The sequence below is a fragment of the Eulemur rufifrons genome, chromosome 29, assembly GCF_041146395.1.
Source record: "Eulemur rufifrons isolate Redbay chromosome 29, OSU_ERuf_1, whole genome shotgun sequence".
Taxonomy (NCBI): domain Eukaryota; kingdom Metazoa; phylum Chordata; class Mammalia; order Primates; family Lemuridae; genus Eulemur; species Eulemur rufifrons.
Window position 1 is genome coordinate 82,089,264 of NC_091011.1, and position 18,605 is coordinate 82,107,868.

An 18,605-nucleotide genomic window follows, 5' to 3' on the forward strand; every position below is an offset into this window, starting at 1 on the left:
ACCTGGAGTGGGGAGTGGTGCATGGGTGGGAAGCAAGCTCTTTAGCTGGATCTGGCTTTGTTTTCCCACAGGAGGGTGAAAGGCATGGCAGGGTGGTTTTGTTCCCTTAGGTGGGATCCCAGGAATGCCTCCCCTGCAAGAAGGGACGTGGCATCGCTGAGCGGGCAGGCTGGCGATTTCCCTCCGGAGTCCAGCTGGGGACAAATGCCCGTGGTCTGCCCCTGTTTCCCAGCACAGGGCTTATTTCAGCGCCAGGGACAAGCTGTGGTCCAGGAGCTAGGACTTTCCCAGCCTTGCCAGGGCTTCAGCCCTGGAGAGGACTTGACCCTTAGGACAGCAGATTTCATGATAGGAGTCCTGGCTCCAGATTTCTTTTCAGGGGACTTGGGGTAGGAGAAAATGTTGGGAGAAGCTTTCAAACACAGCTTTGTAAATCAAATAGAATTCATTTTGCCTCCCTCTGATCTTACAACTATGCTCTGGAGTAAGCTCGCTGGTTGAACTTCAAGAGGAGAGGCATTGCTGGGAGTCTCTGCGAGCCTGTACACCTGTGGGCCAGATGTGCTTCGCCTTCCTAGCAAAGCCCGTCCAGTCTGGTGCCTAGAGAACAGAATACAGCAGCTTCTACTTTGTTTTTCAGTTTAGACAAAAAGCAAAATAGTCCATTGAGGACACATTTTTGCCAATGGATTTTCTTTTCCATAGAAGTGCGTCTTTGTTCCCCAAGAATCACTGTTATTAAGTGGATGGGCCTCATGGAGAGTTCAGGTCAGTCTGCGGAGGAGCAGGGGATTCCAAAGCCACTTGAGGACCAGTGGCTTCTCCAGCTGGGCAGAGATGTGGGCGTGGCTGTTCATGGCTGCCCCAGTGAAAGGCCACTCTGGTGGGGAGCAAGCAGCAGCCTCAAATGATACTGGGAGAGTGGGACCGAGGGCAGGGAGACACTGTCACCCTGTTTCAGTCTCACCTCCCCTCTCGTCCCCCTCTTCTAACTGGTACCCAGGCTCTGGTAGCTGATCTGAAGACCCAGGGCTCTTACCACAATGCCATCATCAACTGAAACAAAATCAGTCCTTGTAACTGGAATATAGTTACTATAAACGACATATGTTATTGGAATTCTATTTCTAATAATTGTAATTATGCTGGAATAATTGCCATTAATATAATAATAACAACGATCGACCAGTTCTCTGTTCCAGACCAATAACCTCACCTGAACACCCTCTTTGTTCAGGAAAAAAAAGGAGGTCATTCAACATCCCCGGCAGCAGCCAACAAAGCCAGTGCTGAAATGGAAGACGCCCAGATGAAAGCATTCCTGGGCATGGAAGATGGTGCTGCACAGATGAAAGCCACCTGGCAGCCTCACGCGTAGCTAATAAAAGGACATTGTCTGTATCCCCCCACTCAAAGGGAGAAAGGAAATGAAACTCCAGCCACTTCCAGAAGAATCTCTGGGGCCTGCCATACCTTCATTGCAAGAGGGTGGGTCTTGGCCTGGCTGTCCAGGGGAGCTGCAGGCCTGGAGGGTATGGGTCACCCTGTTAGGTGTAACCAGTAGACCCAAGCCTTGACACTGACCCTGTAAGGACATTTCTTGGGCGTGGATTGCTCCTAGGTGCTTTCCAGCTTGTTTCTACTTACAATTACAGAACTTTAGCAAGCATGTAGACCAACGGCTCCATTTTACAAACCTCTAACTGCAGATCTGCAGAGATCTTGTTCACCTTTAAACCTCTCACAATGCCTTGAGCATGGGCAATGCTCGGGGAGTGAAGAATGAACAGCTACATCACAGCCAAACTTCAGAGTGTCGTGCTGTGAATAAGCCCTTCTCCTGGAGTGGCGAGAGGACAGCAGTGACTAAGGGCTTCCACAAAATCACCTCCCAATTGTGTAGTTTTCTTTTTCACCCCTTAATCCTGCTGCTATCTCTTCCTAGAGATATATACAATCTTGCTCCACATAACGATGTTTGGGTCAACGACGGGTTGTATATATGATGGTGGTCCCATAAGATTATAATACCATATTTTTACCCTACCTGTTCTATTAATATGTTTAGATACACAAATACTTACCATGTGTTACGGCTGTCCACAGTATTCAGTACAGCAACATGCTGTACAGGTGTGTAGCCCAGGAGCAATAGGCTACACTGTATGGCCTAGGTGTGTGGTAGGCTGTGCCGTGTAGGTTTGTGTATATACAGTCTATGATGTTTGCAAGACAAAATTGTCTAACGATGCATTTCAAAGAACATATCCCTGTTGTTGAGCAACACATGACTGTATAACACTAAAATATATGTACACATATAACGTAAAAATATAAAAGACAAAACAACAACATTAAAAAAATCATACTTCCATTAGCAGCTGGGGACTATGTTTTGAGTTCTGAGGACAATGACCTCCCTCTACTCAAAATGGCTAAGTCAGTCCACAGTCCACAAGTATTTATTCACTTATTTCCTCTCTGCCACCTTCACTAACCACCCCCATGAGTGGTCAATTCCAGCTTCTCCTCCACGCTCACATTCAAAGTGGCCCCGGTATGGAGCCGGGTAGAACTCGACCTCCACTCCTGCACCAGAAGCACAGCCTGAGAGCTTCCTTCACTCAGAATAGACAAACGCCCCAGGTGCAGAGGAGCTGAAGTGTATGCCATGTGACAGTGTGATAGGAAGGCTTGGGCGGTTCCACGTTACTGGAGTCTGTCATGGCCACAGCCGGCCAGGCTCACACAGCACGGCCCACACACGATGCAAAGGATTAAAGGGCAGAGGCAGTGGGTTAGTCCAGCTCTGTGCCCCTCCATGGGCCACGATTTTCTAGGCCAGTTCCTTTCATGGGGGCCCTGAGATGCTGCGACTCCCCCGCAGCCTTAGCCAGGGTCAGGTACAGCGGGGTGCTGTGCCTGGCTTGCAGTCTGGGTACCTGAAGGCATCGTTCTTCCACAGGGGTCCCTGCATTGCCCTGGGAACCAGGGTGGGCTCCTATTGTATTCTCCCCTAGCTCTTCTTTCCCTCCTGAGCAGAAGATGCAAGCTCCTTTTGTATATTTAAAAGAAATTTAGTACAAGAGGAGCAAATAAGAAAGAAAAAGTAGAAATTTAAAAACCTCCTTCAAGGTGATTAAATGATTAGAGGCCTTTGAAATCCACCAGATAGCTCAATTGTGTTTGCTTTCATTTTATTCTCGGGCCTCTCTGCACATAAAATCTCTGCCAGATACATCAGTCTGGAGAGCTGGAGAGAAGCTGAAAACCATTTGTCTGAACTCCCAGCAAGTTATTTGCAGGTTTCAGACCAAAACAAGAAGAGGATTCTTCCTGGAACCCTGGCTCCCGGACCTGGTGGGTCAACCTGCCCAAGACAAAGTCCTGGCTGGGTTGATGAGATGGTGTGGGCTTTATCAGCATTTGCATGCCAAGGGGGTGCCCTCAGCTGTCTGACTCACATCTCTCTTATTACCTTTAGGTCCATGTTGTCTTTGATTCATAAACATGAGATTCACACTCCTACTTGAAAACCAAGATGGAACCCCTCTCCCCCTTTCCCTATAAAGGGACAGTCTAGGGCTGGGTCTCTTTTCCTGGCTGTGAATCTAGAGTAGCCATTTCCAGCCAGGGCAGACCCTGCTGTAGAGGGAGAGGGTCCACGTCTGAGGCTTTCTCAGGCTCTTCCCGTTTCCGGCAGGGAACTCGATGGGAGTCGAGACAGGTCTTTGGCCTTTCTCCGGCTTTCCCGACTAGTATGTGTGGCAAATGTTTAAGTGTGGAGAGTCCCCAGAATAAAATGAAATCCAAACAGTTGCACTATCTGAAGTATTTCAAAGGTCCCCAACCACTTCCTCAGCCTGAGGGGTGCGTTCCCATTTCTGCTTTCCTGTTCGCTCCCTGGCCCTCCACTCAAGCCGGATTGTTCTCTCCCCTGACGACTTCCCCACTCCTGGCCTTCACCTCTAAGCTGAATTGCTCTGCCCACTTACTCTCCACCTATGGAACTCCTGCCCAGCCATCCAGGCCCGGGCTAAATGGGATCTGGGGCTGGGTTTTCTGATGGCTAAGTACAGAGCCGTCATCTCCCCCTGCGCCGGAGGAGCCCAGTGCAGCAGGGGTCAGCATGGGGTGTGCACCCATCTTCCCTTTCAGCCTCAGGTATTAGGCAGCGTCCCTCCTGCCGTGAGGGTTTGGCCAGGGGTAGGCTTCCTAGTGGGGGACGAGGGTGGGGAGGGAGTGAAGGCCCTGGATGGGCCTGTCTGTATCTCCATGCCCCTTGCTTCCTGCACCTGCACAGCCCCTGCTCTCACAGCTGTGGGGCTTGCCACAGGGTCACAGGACCCGTGTGGGTGTGTGAAGGGGGCTGGAAGGTACACCCAGGCCTGGAGCCGGGGGGAGGTGCTGGAGCCTCTTGTGTTCAACGTTGCCTGAGAGTGCAAGAAACACTGATGTTTGGACAACAGCAGACTTTTCCCGAAGTGTTTTCATGCCTGTTATCTTTGAAGATAACCTCACGTACAACCTTGCATGCTAGGAGCGGTCACAGCAATGGCAGAACGTATTTTTACTACGGTGATAAAGAGTTTTCAAGAAGAAGAATAAAAATTAGGAAGGAATAGAAAGACATCTTAACCTTGGAGCCAAACTCTATCTCAGTGATTTACCAAACTGGACCAAGCCTCAGAATCGTCTGGAAGGCTTGTTAAAGCCCAAACTGCTGGGCCCACCCGCAGAGTTTCCCATCCAATTGGTCTTGGGTGGAGCAGAAGACTGCCTTTCTAGCAAGTTCTCAGCTGATGCGGACGCTGCTGGCCTGGGAACTACGCTTTGAGAACCACTACTCTGGTTCCTAAGTTGACCATCCTTTCACTCTATTTCTCTCTCTCTCTTTTACTCAGTTTCCCCTCCTTGGTCCCAGACCTTCTCTGTAAACAGTGCTTGAGGAAGAGCTGAGGAGCCGGCACGCAGTCCTGCTGGGCACTCACAGTTATTTCCAGGACACACCAACACACCCACTCTCTGGAATTATTCCAGAACTCAGCTGGCGTGTGCAGGATCCTCCTGGGCTGGAGGGACCTGACATACATCTGTGTCTGTAACTGAACTTCCGGGGCTGACCTGAACCCCTGGTCCCAGCACAGAGCTTGGCTTGTTTGCTGCTTTCATGAGTGGTCCCTTAAGAGCCAGGGCTGGGGAGGAAGGGTGTGGTTCTACAGGGTTTTCCTTTGGTTTCTCCTCCTAAGGAAAGGCCTCCTGTGTACACCCCATGCCCACAGTAAGTGGCACTCACCACTGGCTGCCGGGGACCTACCTCAGGCAGCTTCACTCGGCCCTCCTGGAAGGAGCAGGTCTTGGGGTCGTGGGTGCAGACGTGCCTGTATTTACACCAGTGGCAGCGGTATGGGCTCTCCACGCAGGACAGGCACCTGGGCACAGGGGAGGAACCTGGGTGAGCTCAAAGTGGAGGATCTAAGCCTCTAGGGTCTAGCAAAACATTTTTAACATTCAGAGAAACCACCTCAAATGCTCAGGAAGAGCAGATCTTATACAAATCCATCCCTATACTCCCAAGTTCTCAGGAAGCTGAGAGTCTCTGGCCACCTCCCTTCCCCATATGTAGCGGACAACTCTGGTCCTCCAGGGCCTAGCGAGCCCCTCCCCACCGCCACAGGATGACATCCTCCTTGCTGAAGGGGGGACGATAAGGTCTGAAATAGAGGGGCTTGCTGGAGAGCCCGCTAGCATTGGGGCAAACAAAAAATCAGGTTTTAATTCAAATTGACTCTGGGTCTCAGCTGTCACGGGCCCATGTGGACCCACCTGGCAGAGGAAGGCACTGAGGCTGCGCTCTCAGGACAATGGGCTCCTCCACAGCGGGCAACCCCGCCACTGCCCTTGACCCCCAGGAAACAAAGGCTCCTTTATAAGAGCTCCGCATTGCTTAGCAACCCAGCTTGGTTCCCTTTTCCCCAAAATTCAAATGTCTCTCTACACAGGTTAAGCCCTTCAGGGTGTCCAGGTCCACTGTTCCCACATGGGTTTGGTGCTTTGGCCATGAACAGGCCACGCTCTCCCACACACTGTCCCTCCACCTGGAGCACGACTCCTCCCTTCCTCCACCTGCCACCTCCCTGACCAAGGCAGAGCTGCGCACCCTGGCCCTTCTCCCACGCATCTCTTGCTGATGGCTCTGGGACAGCACTGGCCTTGTGGCATTAACCTCATTACTAACTGTCCGGCCCCTCCACTGGGCCGTAAACCCCTGGGGGCGGGGATGGAGTCTCTGAGTTGTATTCACGTTTGACTCCTCCGCATCTATGAGTAACACACTGCCTTGCACACAGCGGATGCTTAAAGTCATTTTATGGATTGAATGGATGCTTCACGCATGATTTCACCTACCTACTCTGCCTCCTCAGAGGGGCAGGCGGGGAGGGAGAGGTTAGGTCACCACGTGGCAGAGCCAGGGGCCGCTGCGTGGCCAGAGGCAGGAAGACAATCCTGCTGTTGAAGCCACTTATTTTTGGCTGGGAGGGCGGGATGGCTCCTTACTCGGGGCCCAAAGAGAGCTAAGCTCTGGACTCACAGCTGCCATCGCCAGATCTACGAACCCTAAAATTTCACCAACCCAGAGCCCCAACATGTCTGTGGTCACATGAGCTACCCATCCTGCACGACAGGAGAGCAGAGCTGCGTGCTAAAGCAAGCGGGCTTCGGAGATGAGGTCACAGCAGTGCCGAGGCAACAGGCCAGACGCGGCTCTGAATGCTGCCGTCCTCAGAACGGCCCTTTTAACCCTCATGGCCATCCTGGGCAGTGGGCAGAGCTGATGATATTCAGGGCTGGCAGCCAGCACAGTGTCCCAGCCAGTGACTGCTCCTGCCACGCCAGCTGTTGAACATTTGTGTGACAGCCTTGGAAGAAGCGCCACCGTTTCCCTGCTGACAGAGGACGCTGGGCGCAGGACGGACAAGGTTCCCGGCTAGCCTGACTCCAGAGCCTGAGCCTCTGCCCTCCACGGCTGCCGTTGGAAGGTGGATGCTTGGGTCACACGAAGCTGGAGCTGGAGCCAGGTTCCTGACCCCCGGCCAGAGCCCGCCCACCCGGCACCCTTCTGCCTCCCGTGGCCCCACCAGCCTGCGTCCTGGCCCAGCCTGCGGCTGTGAAGAGCAGAGCACCGGGGGCGTTGTCAGACCACCCGCCCTCCCCTGGACACACTTGGGGGCTTCTCTCCCCACTCAGACCACTCTTCTCCTCTGACCATGGTGCTGGCCGCTCTGCTCTTCAGGTGAGATGTGCCACCTCCGACAGAGAGCGGAAATGGATTCAGGTTAGGAATGTGTATCCCAGAGAGGAGGAAGGGGCTAGGGACGCGCAGCACCCACCACCTGGGTTCTCTTCTCTGTTCTTTCTATTCTCTTTCCGTTAACTGGGGGGCACCAGAGGAGAGGGCCTGTGTCCTTCCTCTACATGGTGGCTCTTGGGGACAGCAGTGGGGTCTTATCTCTGGACGAACCCAGACCCCAGGAGCAGGGAGCCGAGCGAGGCCGGGACACTTACGAATTGTGAACGCTGCAGTTGTAGAATACAAAGCTGGTGCTGGCGAAGGTCATGCCCGTCTCCTTGGATTTGAGCTGCAGCTGCACGACGTGGTGATCGCCTGCAAGGCAGAGGCGGCGAGAGGTCGGGGGAGGCCCCGGCCCGTGCCAGGGGGCCCTCGACAGTGATGCACCTGGGAAAGGGAGCCCGCTCCCGGGAGGCTCTCGGCCGCACCAGGGCTCTGATACAGCTGGGCCCCGTCCCAGGACAACTCCGAGAGCAGCTGCAGAGGGCGGTTCTAGCCTCTCCCCCACCACACTGTATCACTTGTCACCCCCAATTGCTCATCTCCCCCACGCATGCATAGGCGCACACACACATGCACACACACACGCTCATTCTGACAGGTACTCAAATGTGCATTCATAACTTAATGTCCTTGCCAGACTCGCAGACTCACACACACACACTGGTTCACAACCAGGGAGACACAGATATGTAGACGCTTAGTAATGCTGCCACAAACTACGCACGCGGTTTTGCGTGTATATGTATGTGTGTGTACATAGGAGCTCATTCCCCCTTTCTGTAAAGGCAGACCCTGTTCTGCCACTGCTCCTCCGGGGGCTCAGGGCTCCACTGAGGCAGGAGACCCTGGGACCCCCAGCTGGCGCCAGGGAGGAGCTGGAGCCCATGTTTAATTCACAGCGCTGACCCCAGGCCCCCACTTCCAGCCTTGTTCTCTGCCATCCCTGAGAGCCTCATTAATCAATCAGCTCTGAACAAATGTGACAAGCCCACATGGGAGGGACAACATGTGATCAATCTGCCCAGGCCGGGCTGTCCCTGGCCAGTGTCAAGCCTCTGTCCACTCCCGTCCTCCCCAGTGCAGATGGCCACCAACAACAGGCAGCTCCGGGGAGACAGGTGAGCGTGGGGTGGGGGAGACAGGGGTCCGTCAGAGACCCGGCTGTGTGGTCTCCCTGTCCTGATGAACCTCCCTCCTCCACTGCCTGCAAGGCCAACCCCAGTGGGCTGAACTTGACTGTGTGCTCTGCCGCTGGCCTGGCCTGCCCCATCCCACCCTCTCTGCAGCTGCTTCTCACCCAGGAGGAGGTGGAGTCTTGGATGCCGGCCTGAGGCTGTGACAGGCTGCGACGGTCAGTTCCAAGGGCAGTGGAGGGAGAACGCACCCCCTTCTCCTGTAACACACCCAGCAACCCACACACCTTCCTCGGCACCCCCTGTCCTTAGGCCCCCTCTATCCCCTGCGTCTGTCCTGAATTCTCATTCAGGCAGGGGAAGGACGTGCCACCCCGCTTTGCCTGCTGGGCCCGCTCACCGTTCTCTGTGAGGATCCGGGGCATCTCCGTGGCTGCGGGGGAGTAGCACTGGATCTGATTGCCCACCACCAGACCATCCATCTCTGACAGGTCCTCAAAGGTGCAGTTGACGCCAGCCGACAGTTCCGGGACATTGTATGTCTCCAGGACCAGCTGGGAACAGCAGGGCAGGGGGAGAGGAGGAGGAGGGTGAACGGGGAAAGGAAGGGTGCAGAGTACAGAGAGAAAGAGGGAGAGCAAGAGAGATCACAGGGAAAGAAGAGACAGACAAGCACGAGGTAGCATTAGCGCGGAGAAGAGGCCCCGTTTATCACAGGAGCCTGCAGAGGTCGGGTGAGATGTAAAGGCCACCGCATTAGAATCTGAGCACGTTTGGCCCCAGGAAGCAGGAACGTTTAGGGGGTTTCTGTGGTGAGAGAACACGGGCAGGGCTCAGGTCTTCCTGGCCGAGTTCCTCTTCCATTATCCCCGGTTCCAGAAAAGTGGCAACACCCACCACCAAGTGCCCGGTGCCAGGACTTGGGCGCCATCCTTGCCCTTCTCTCCCTCTGCACATACGTCTTTCTCATTTCATAGACCACGATGCTGTTCCCAACACGCGTTTTACATTTTTGATCATTGTAGGTGACAGTGTTCCCTGTCTTTCTACTCATTATGAGTAGAGCCTCTTCCCCAGTATTCCTGTCCCTGTCCCTGTCCCCTGCTTGCATCCCCAGGGATGCTTACTGTTTAACACCCTGCCCTGCTCTAGAGCTGCTCTTGCAGGCCAGGCTCACCTGGCCCTCACCTGGGGCTCAGGTGCCTTCTGGTGAGGAGAGAGCGCTCCCTGCAACCCTGCCCATCCCCTGCCCCTTACCAGCACGTTGTACTGAGAGACGGAGATGTTGCTGGGGTGGACCGTCAGCCGCACACACTGCTTCATCTCCGAGGCAAACCTGCGGGGCTCCCTGGACCGCTCGCAGCGTTCCTTCCGTGTGCACCTGGGAAGGACACAGCGGGGGTTACCCAGGGGATGGCCATGTGGTCCAGGGCGGGGCCGACACTGAAGTCAGGCATTTCCGGCAGCTCACAGGGCACGGCCAAACTCAGCGTGCCCAGAGCTGGCCTTTTGGTTTCCTTCCTCAAGCCTGCTCCTCTCCATCCTGGCCACGCTTGGAAAGATGGTACAACAGCTCCAACCACCTCTTGCCAAACACGGAAACTCAGGAGGCATCCTAACTCCCCTCGCCCCCGGAATCCCACATCGCACAGTCCTGCCTATTCCTCCCCGCCGCTCCTCTGCGCTTAGGCCGCCTGAGACGCGTTCTCTCCATCCATATAGAACACACTATTTCAGACTTCCTGGCCCTCAAACAGGCTGGTTCTTCTCCCTGGACTCCCCTCCCCCACTTCTCCACCTGTCCTACCTTCCCTTCCAGACATGCTCTGCCACCAGGCACCTGTAGTCCCTCCTGCCCACCCCGGGCAAAGCATGGCCCATTGCACTCTGGAGTTTCCTACAGTCTGGAACTTCTTAGATTGTATGACATTTATCGGGCTAAGTACAGCCCTCTCCTTCTAAGTGTAAGCTTCTCAAAAGCAGCAGCTGATTTATTTTGGAATCCCTCAGGCAGGCGGGCGGGAGGGAGGGAAGGAAGGATCAGAGGAGCAGAGTGCAGAGGTTAAAAGCACACTCTGGATCAGAATCCCTGCTCTCTGGCACAGTGCAACTGCTATCTGAGGTTTGCTGTTATTGTTTAATGTCCTGTGCTGTACAGAGTGTCCGTGTCACAGGTGGACCACATCCAGTGTGACCTGGGATCGTGCAGTCTTCGTGGAGAAGGGCTTGTGAAAGTTGCACATAAAGAACGTGGACCTCACCCAGAAGCACACATCACGTGAGGTCACTGCAGGGGTGTACCTGAGTTTCGGGGAACAGTACTTAATCTAAATCAGATGAACCTTGTGACCACAGAGCTTCACGGAGTAGCCCTGATTCGGAAACTCTGGGTGGCTGGTTCTGCTGTGGGGTGGGGGCAATCTGGGTCCTGGGAGGGACAAGCTAAAATGCAGTGACACCTGTCCTCAGTTGCTGATCTCTTTGGGTTGAAGAGAAAAGATGTTGCAGAGGAAGGAAGATGCCAGGAGCTGCTGCACTTTAGTAGGAAGCAGGGATGTGGACTCCACCTGGGGAGGGAGATGTGGGGAGGGAACATCTGTCTCAGGAAGCAGACAGGTGTGGCGTGGGGCAAGGACATGAGGGAAGGGAGGCACTTGGACACCCTGAGCTGCTCTTGGGGTCACTCTCAGGCTTGGGAGAAAGCTGTGGGTGTCTTTCCTCACGTGCTCAGTCACAGCAGGAGGGGTAGTCTGAGAGTCTGAGACAAGAATTCAGCAAAGAAGGAGAAATCACTGAAGGCCACAGACTAAAGCTGCCCCTCCAAGGACGAGGGGACACAAGGGGACAAAGCGGGGGACCTCTGAGTAGAGAGTATGTGCAATGTGAAAGCGAAACGCAGTCCTGAGCAATGCAACCACGGCTATGAGTCACAAGTGCTTGGCAGACACTGTGATATGGGGTTCAGATTTCACGTCACTTAAATCTCACAACGATGCCCTGACAAGCCCCGCCTTACAGGTCAGGAAACTGCAGAAGAGGATGAGTAGGTCAGTCACCTGACGTCACCAGCTAGCCAGAGAGAGTCAGTGCTGGGCCTAAATGCAGGACTAAATCCCTTTTTCTTGCCTTCCTGATGCCCCCTCTGTGTCTTTTGGACAACTTAAACATTTCCCCTCCATCTTTTCCTCTAGGCTACCACTATTTCTGCTTTCCACTAGGAAGCACTTTGAATGATATTGTGACTTGTTGGACAAAGATGAATTCTCTAGAGTGTTTCTAGGAAACCCCGTCCCAGGAGTGAAGGGTTGGACACGAGTCTGGTCACTCCCGTGGCACTCCCTGGCTGCCCTAGCTGACCGATGGCTACAGGAGCGTCTGCCTAAAAGACTTGGAAGTTAATTTACCAGGCCAGATTCTCTGCGAGGACTCCATTACCTTCAGCCATTAAGCTAATGTTATGGACTTTTCCAGAGTGTCTGCACTGACATCGCTATTAATAGTGTTATTACTCCCATTAACAGCAGATCCAGAGAGCTAGTACAGGCTTAAATTATTCACTGGCGCCCAAACTTTGAAGTTCCTATTTCCAAGAGCAATCAGTGGGTCTGAAAAATGTCTTTGATTAAATTATGAAAAGAGGGGGAAAAATGGAGCTGTTTCCAGGCTAAACATCACCTGGGGTTACCAAATAGAGATTCAGATAGCAAAGAGAGAACTCTCTCTCTCTTCTGGGGAAGGGGCCGATACAAGGTGTTTGGTTGAGGGATCAATGCACAACACGTTCTACCTGTATTGTTTGCTGCTTCCAAAGTTCATGTGGCTGCATCTCACCACTGCTCCCGGGAGCTGCAAAGTAACTGCTCATCTCCTTCTCCCAAAGTTAGGTCTCAAAGGGAAGCCACCTATAGTTTACAATTTTAAACATCCTGTCTAACTGTATAATCTTGGGCAGATTACCTAACCCCTTTTGGTGCCTCAGTTTTCTTATCTGTAATATGGGTACAAAATAGCACCTATCTAATAGGGTTATGAGGCTTAAAGGAGATGATGTCAGTAAAGCATTTAGAACAGGGCATAGCTCATGGTAAGCCCTCAATAAATGTTAGCTAGTATTGTCACCCCTTCTCTGACATCCTCATTCGACCCCTCGAAACAGGAGCTGATGTAGAAATACAGATCTTTTCCCGGATTGGTCCACGGGACAAATCAAAGATAAAAGAAAGGCACGGCTGCAGCAGTTTTCCTCTTAATGAACAAGGACAGCCCCGAGGCCAGGAGGGAGACAAGAGGGAGAGGGTGGTCCGGGCTGTAGCTCTGTTTTCTTAACAGCTGTCAAAGGGTATTGAGAACTCAGTTATCTTAGTGGAAAGTCAAGTTTAAGGTCAGAGCCAGAGATGTTCTGACATTTCTACTATCCTTCAGGGTCTGTGAGGGTGGAGGCTGCAAATGTCCAAAAGCACAGACAATTGACCTTAAATGTGATAGGATAATGGAAGGGGAAGAATGAATTCTTTCTGATTTCCTACGGGGGCTGTCCAGGGACTGGCCTCCTGCTTTTCTAGGACTGCGATTTCCCGGCAGCCCAGGCGAGAGCTGGGAACTGTGCACAGGGTTCCTTCCTGGCTTCTGGGGGCGGGGGGTGAGGGGGGAAGGGGGCTTACATGTTTCCTTCCAAGGGGATCCCAGTACTTCCTAAAGGATGTCCCTCAACTCTAGGGGTGCCCTTGAAGTGGCAGGAAGTTCTTGTTTCATCCATTTCCCAGGTAGGAAAACTGGAGCATATATGGATTCCGAAAGTGCCTGCTATGTGACTTTGAGTTTTCAGACATTTGTCTTCGCCACCACCATTGTCACCCCTGCCCCAAACATAGACCTGCAGACGGCCAGCAGGAAGCAGGCCCCACGAAGACACACCCGACCCCAGGGCTGGAGTCTGCCCTGCTAACGTCCTCATACCTCCCCTCATCCCACTTCCCCTGCAGTTTGGCTCCTCCAGCCCCAGATCAGAGGTGCTAAAAGTCCTTCGGGAGAAAGGCCCTGGGCCCCTGCAAAGGGTTATTATTCAAGTCAGTGGTTCCAATGAGATTATCCTCTCTAATGAAGCAGCTACCTCTGCCCTCCCCTAAGCCTGAACTTTCACTGCTGGAGAATTCCCAGCCAAGTGGAAAATTAGAAGGGAAAGGAATGGAGAAAGGAAGGGGGAGAGGGAGAGGGAGAGGGAGAAGGGAGAGGGGTGGTGATTAAGTTCTCTAGAAATTAATTCCTAAATACAGTGATAGAAAAATTAACTCCCAGTGCTGCTGGCCGGGAAAACAGATTTCAATTTGGAAACAGGGCCGGGAGTCTGGCCTGGACGAGCCTCCCAGCTGCAGAGGTCATCGCTGGTCTGTCTCCCCAGGCCCTCCGGCAAGTGAGCGGCAGGCTCGGATGTCAGAACTTACTTCTTACTTCCCCCCAACCCTTCACATTTCACACTGGCCGTGGCTGTGCTTGGAGTGCACGCCTATTCGGGGAATCCACATTTAGAACGTGAGGAGACTGAAAAGGAAGGGGGGTGGGGGCCTTTTCAAATATGCCTGATAGAAAAGTTAGGAGAATTTAGGGTGCCCGCTCCACTAGGAGATCATGCCGACTCTTCGGTCATTGTTGTCACATCTGGTGTCCCCAAAAAGCGAAGACACTGGATTTCCTAATTCGTTATCCTTGCCCTCCTTGGGAATGACCACAGAAATGGGCAGATGCATGTGTGGCTGGGAGGAAGGTGAACTAGATAGCACAGGGAACCCTTCTAGGCAGGTGGGTGTGTAAGAGGTTTCTTTCAGGAAAAGATAGACCAGGTGAGTCCCTTCAATGTCATGATTCTAGGAGCCAGGGACTGACATTCTGGTCTCACGGAAGTCTAAGTGTTTAGGTTGCTCTAGCTAAATGGTTACGATAAATCCCAAGATAGGAAGCCTGAGGTTATAGTATGAGTTTCCCTCTGCCACCAGCTGCTGCAACTGAACACACCACCCCCCTTTATCATCCTGAAAGATCCAAGGTCAACCTGAGCAGCACCTGGTATTGGATTCATCCATGCCTCCTGCAAGAGGAGGGGACAGGACTTAGCAGGACCCAGCAGGTGCAGGGCTCTAGTGGAGGCCCAGGAACTTTCTGGGCTTGTGCAGCAATGAGGGGTCCTGTCCCACCATGACTGGCTCACACACTGGGCTGCTGTCTGCACTGAGAAGCCAACCTGGGTTGCAGGTTGGATTCTTGCCTTACCTTCCTTTCAGCCACACTGTGAATGAACAGTCTCTTGAACACAAACCTTAGAGGTGGTAGGGAAAAGGGACCTAGAGAGGTTCCTTTTTTCCAAGAAACCAAATTACATTTAGCAGTTGCCAAAAGAGACGGTGAAGTGGACTCGTGTCTCTCCTGTCTGCATCGGTAGGTAGCACTGTTTGGACCCATTTATTTCTGCTAAGGTTGAGGAAAGGCTAGGAAAGAGGGGAGTGGAGCAGAGCAGGAGTGGAGGCAGAGGGAGGGAGAGGATGGCAGGAGGAGATGGGAAGAGAGGAGGAAAGAGCAAAGGCGCATCTCGGCAGGCTACTCCATTCTCTATCTAGGCGGTGACAAGGAGGATGCTGCTTATTAACTGAGACACATTCCAACAATCATCCCAATCGTTCCTGATCTATGTCATACTACACTTTATCCAACAACCCGGTGTTTTCATGTCTGTTAATGTCACCAGGTCCAGCAGGCCTGGTGCAGGGAAGCACTTTGCTCTGTGCAAGCTGGGTCACTCCAAGCCATGTGGAGCAGCATGGAAGGATCAGATGAAATTTGTGACTGCTAGAATATGGGTGTGTACATCTGGACTGAAGCCTCAGAGGGAGCCTGGCTCCTCGGGGTGTCCCCAGGGAGCCAAGTCATCAGACTGGGAGGGGTGCTGAGAGCCTGTGTGGGCCACAGGGCTTTTCTAATTCGTATGGGAAGATGGCACTTTGGCTTACATCCTTCGGTTATGAAGCAGGTGTTATATGTGTGTGTGTTCGGGGACGAGCGAGGCAGGGGCTGAGAGAGAAGGAAGGTCCCTTAAGTCATACTGTGTATCTGCTGGGCCACGGAGAGAAAGATTCAGATATACTAGTGTCTGGTCTGTGACTCTTCCCTTTGGACAAGAGGCTGGTGACATTTTGGCAAAGAGTCAAGGATGACCACAGTGTAGACCACAGAGAGTTTGCCGGCAGAAGTGGACATAGCAATTCCTCATGACTGTACACCTTGTGCAAGCAGCCCTGGGAGAGATCATTGACTTATCAGGTTAGTATTAAGCAGCCCTTGGATATAGGCTAAAAAGAAGTAAAACAAGGCTACGGGGTATGCTAAGGAGACACAGGGAGGACTTGCACTTTAGAATCTGCACGTCGTTAAGAGGACACTGGTTGAAGCCGTGCAAGGGGAGGCAGACTTCCCAACAGGGGGCTCGTCCCAGCCTCCCAGCCACAGCCCTGCAGTCCCAGGAAGGAGAGGAACCGAAGGGGTGGGAAGCCCAGAGGAGGCCCTGGGGTCCAACCCCAGTGTCTGCTCCCACAGTCACGGTCCTCTGGGCTGCTTCCGGCACGAGCACCTGTCCCGTTCCAGGCCCAGCAAGGGGCTCGCACATCTCCTCCTTCAATTCTCACAGCGTGGCTGTAGGTGACTCTTTTTGTTTTCATTCAGAGCTGTGACTGGTCTGGCCATGCAGGTTCTCAGTCGCAGCCCGTCCTGCTCAGGGAAGCAGGACCTTGCTTTTTCCTCCCGCCATCTCGGCAGATCCTACGCACTGAAGGCCAGCAGTGAACCCTGACAAGTAACCCGTGCCTCCCACCCAGAGGAGGGCGTTCTTCCAATGGGAGAAATCTGGAAAGAGGCAGGGTTGTCAGGGACAAGAGGGACACTTCATAAAGCTGATCTTATCCTTCCCCTGTGATGTCTTGGGTTACATGCGCCTCCCAGGAGTGACGCTGATGACTTTTCTCAAGAAAGGTAAAGTCTGGGCCAATCGATGTGGCTCAGTCTGCCGGGCGGGATCCTGTTACCTGCTGAGGACGAGACAGGCTCCTTTGCCCGGGCACGGAGCCTTTGTGGGTCCTGGGAGCGGGGTGGTCCTGGGCACAGAGAGGCTGGGGACCTGCCAAGCCTGGTCGTCAGAGGCAACATGACCAGGACAGGAGACAGCTGTCGGGCAGAGGCAGACTGGGCTTGCAGCTTCCCTTTATCTTCACCCAAGTCAGAAACAGGTCAGCCCAGGTGTAAGGTGAGGCCCTGTTTTTGAGCACAAGGCTCAAAACTCATGGTCAAATCAATGCCCAGCGTTGTTGAAGCTGCCGTTGCCATGAGAAATGGGCAGGCCCGGGGGCCGGGGCCAGGGGCTACAAAGGACAGCAACAGGGCGACCCTCTGTGCTCCTGGGTTGGCAGGTAAGTGCTTCGTGACAATTGAGAGTAGCAGGAAGGAGGATTTAAATTACATGAACATTTCTTAAGCATGTTGTCTGCAACCCACCTGTGACCTTGCTGGTACAAACAGCCCATTCAGCCACATGAGCCACCTGTTTACAGAGGCCCTGACCTTGAACTGCTCACTCATCCTCCTTCCCTCTTTCTCTCTTCCTCTCCTTCTTTCTCTTCCTCTCTTGCTTGTTCAGTCTCTCTCTCTCTCTGTGTTCCCCCCCGGCCCCCACACACACCTGTGTCCTTCTCTCCCACAATGCTACCACCACCTTCCTCCCTACAACCCTGGGCAAAGTTGGCAAAAGTGACTGAGAAAACAGACTTTTCTTGACACCTCAAGGAACACATTTCCTGCTGCCCTGGTCTTCCTGAGGGTCAGGCTTCCTGGGGTCACTTAGCAACCCACAGAGCACCTTAGCACAGGGTCTTGCCCAGGGTGAGGGCTAACAAGTGAATTGATTCCAGTACAGACTGCAACCCCCTACCCTGGGTCAGAGGCCTGGTACCCAGGAAGCTTTAGGGCAGAGAGGACTTGACGTAGTTACCTTGGTAACCTTGAGCCCAGCACAGCCCCTGGCGTGAAGGGAGCAGGGCAGGTCTGGGAGATCTCAGGACAAGTTTGTGGACGTAGCACTTCCCGGAAGCAAGTCAACCTCCCACACCTGCTACCTGACTCCCTCCTAGCACACAGAGGCGCCCCGGGGCAAGCCTCTGCGGGCTCTCTGGCCATCCACACCCCTTCACTGAAGCTGCTGGCCCCCAGCCTTCTACCTCCTCTCCTGCTTGGCCCTCTCCTCACGTGTCTCTCCAAGCCATGGAGATCCAGTTGGCACCCACCGAAAATGACAGGGAGGTCATATCAGGAGAAGCACAGCCCACTGGTTACCCCTGAGAAGGAGGAAGATGAAGGAAGTATTCTATATCTTGATAGGTGTTAGGATTACCTAAGTGTTTGCACTTGTCAAAGCCTTTCAAACTGTACACTTAGGACCTGTGCATCTCATTCTATATAAATTTAAAATTATATCTTTATTAAGAAACATCTGAGCAATTCAGGAACCTATTCTCCTTCACCTGCCCATGTGTGTCAGGGGGATTTCCTTGGTCATTAGCCCTGGGAGGGAGGGAGCATGGATTTGGAGGGGGGTCACGGTGAGCAGATGGCCTTGGCTATGGGTGCCCTTGAACTTTGTCCTCCTGGGGGGTCTGGGCTTCATCAGCTGCATGGGCACAGCCCGTATGCTGATGTCTGCCTTCCTCAGGTGATTCACATACCCAGGAGGCTCAAGGTTACAGACAACAATGCCTTGACCTGGCAGAGCACTTTGCACTTTTATAACATCCTTTGTCACCTCGTTGTACCCTTATGCACCACCCTGCAAAGTCATTGCGCTCCCTCTTTAAAAATGAGGATGCCAAGTCTCTGACATACCGAGTTACAGTGGGTCCTCGTTATGTGTGGAGTCCATATTTGTGAAGTCAGCTAGTCCCTAACTCGTATTTGTGGCCCCCAGATTGGTACTCATGGACATGCACAGAGCAGCCAAGGATTTGGGTCACCTGACACACACGTTCCCAGCTGAGGCTGAACAGGCGTCGCTCTGCCTTCTTGTCTTAGCGCTCACACTATACACAAGT

General features: G+C 53.2%; 1 protein-coding gene across 2 annotated transcripts in view; it reads right to left on the reverse strand.

The window, feature by feature from the left end:
* The window catches only part of PLXNA4 (plexin A4), a 346,342-nt gene that overhangs the window by 81,495 nt on the left and 246,242 nt on the right, over window positions 1-18,605 (reverse strand). For both annotated transcript variants that reach the window (XM_069461824.1, XM_069461825.1), the window contains 4 exons: window positions 9,745-9,868; window positions 8,888-9,041; window positions 7,567-7,666; window positions 5,318-5,432 (listed from right to left, as the gene is read on the reverse strand). In XM_069461824.1, coding sequence (XP_069317925.1) covers window positions 5,318-5,432; window positions 7,567-7,666; window positions 8,888-9,041; window positions 9,745-9,868 — 493 coding nt within the window. The remainder of the gene's footprint in view (window positions 1-5,317; window positions 5,433-7,566; window positions 7,667-8,887; window positions 9,042-9,744; window positions 9,869-18,605) is intronic.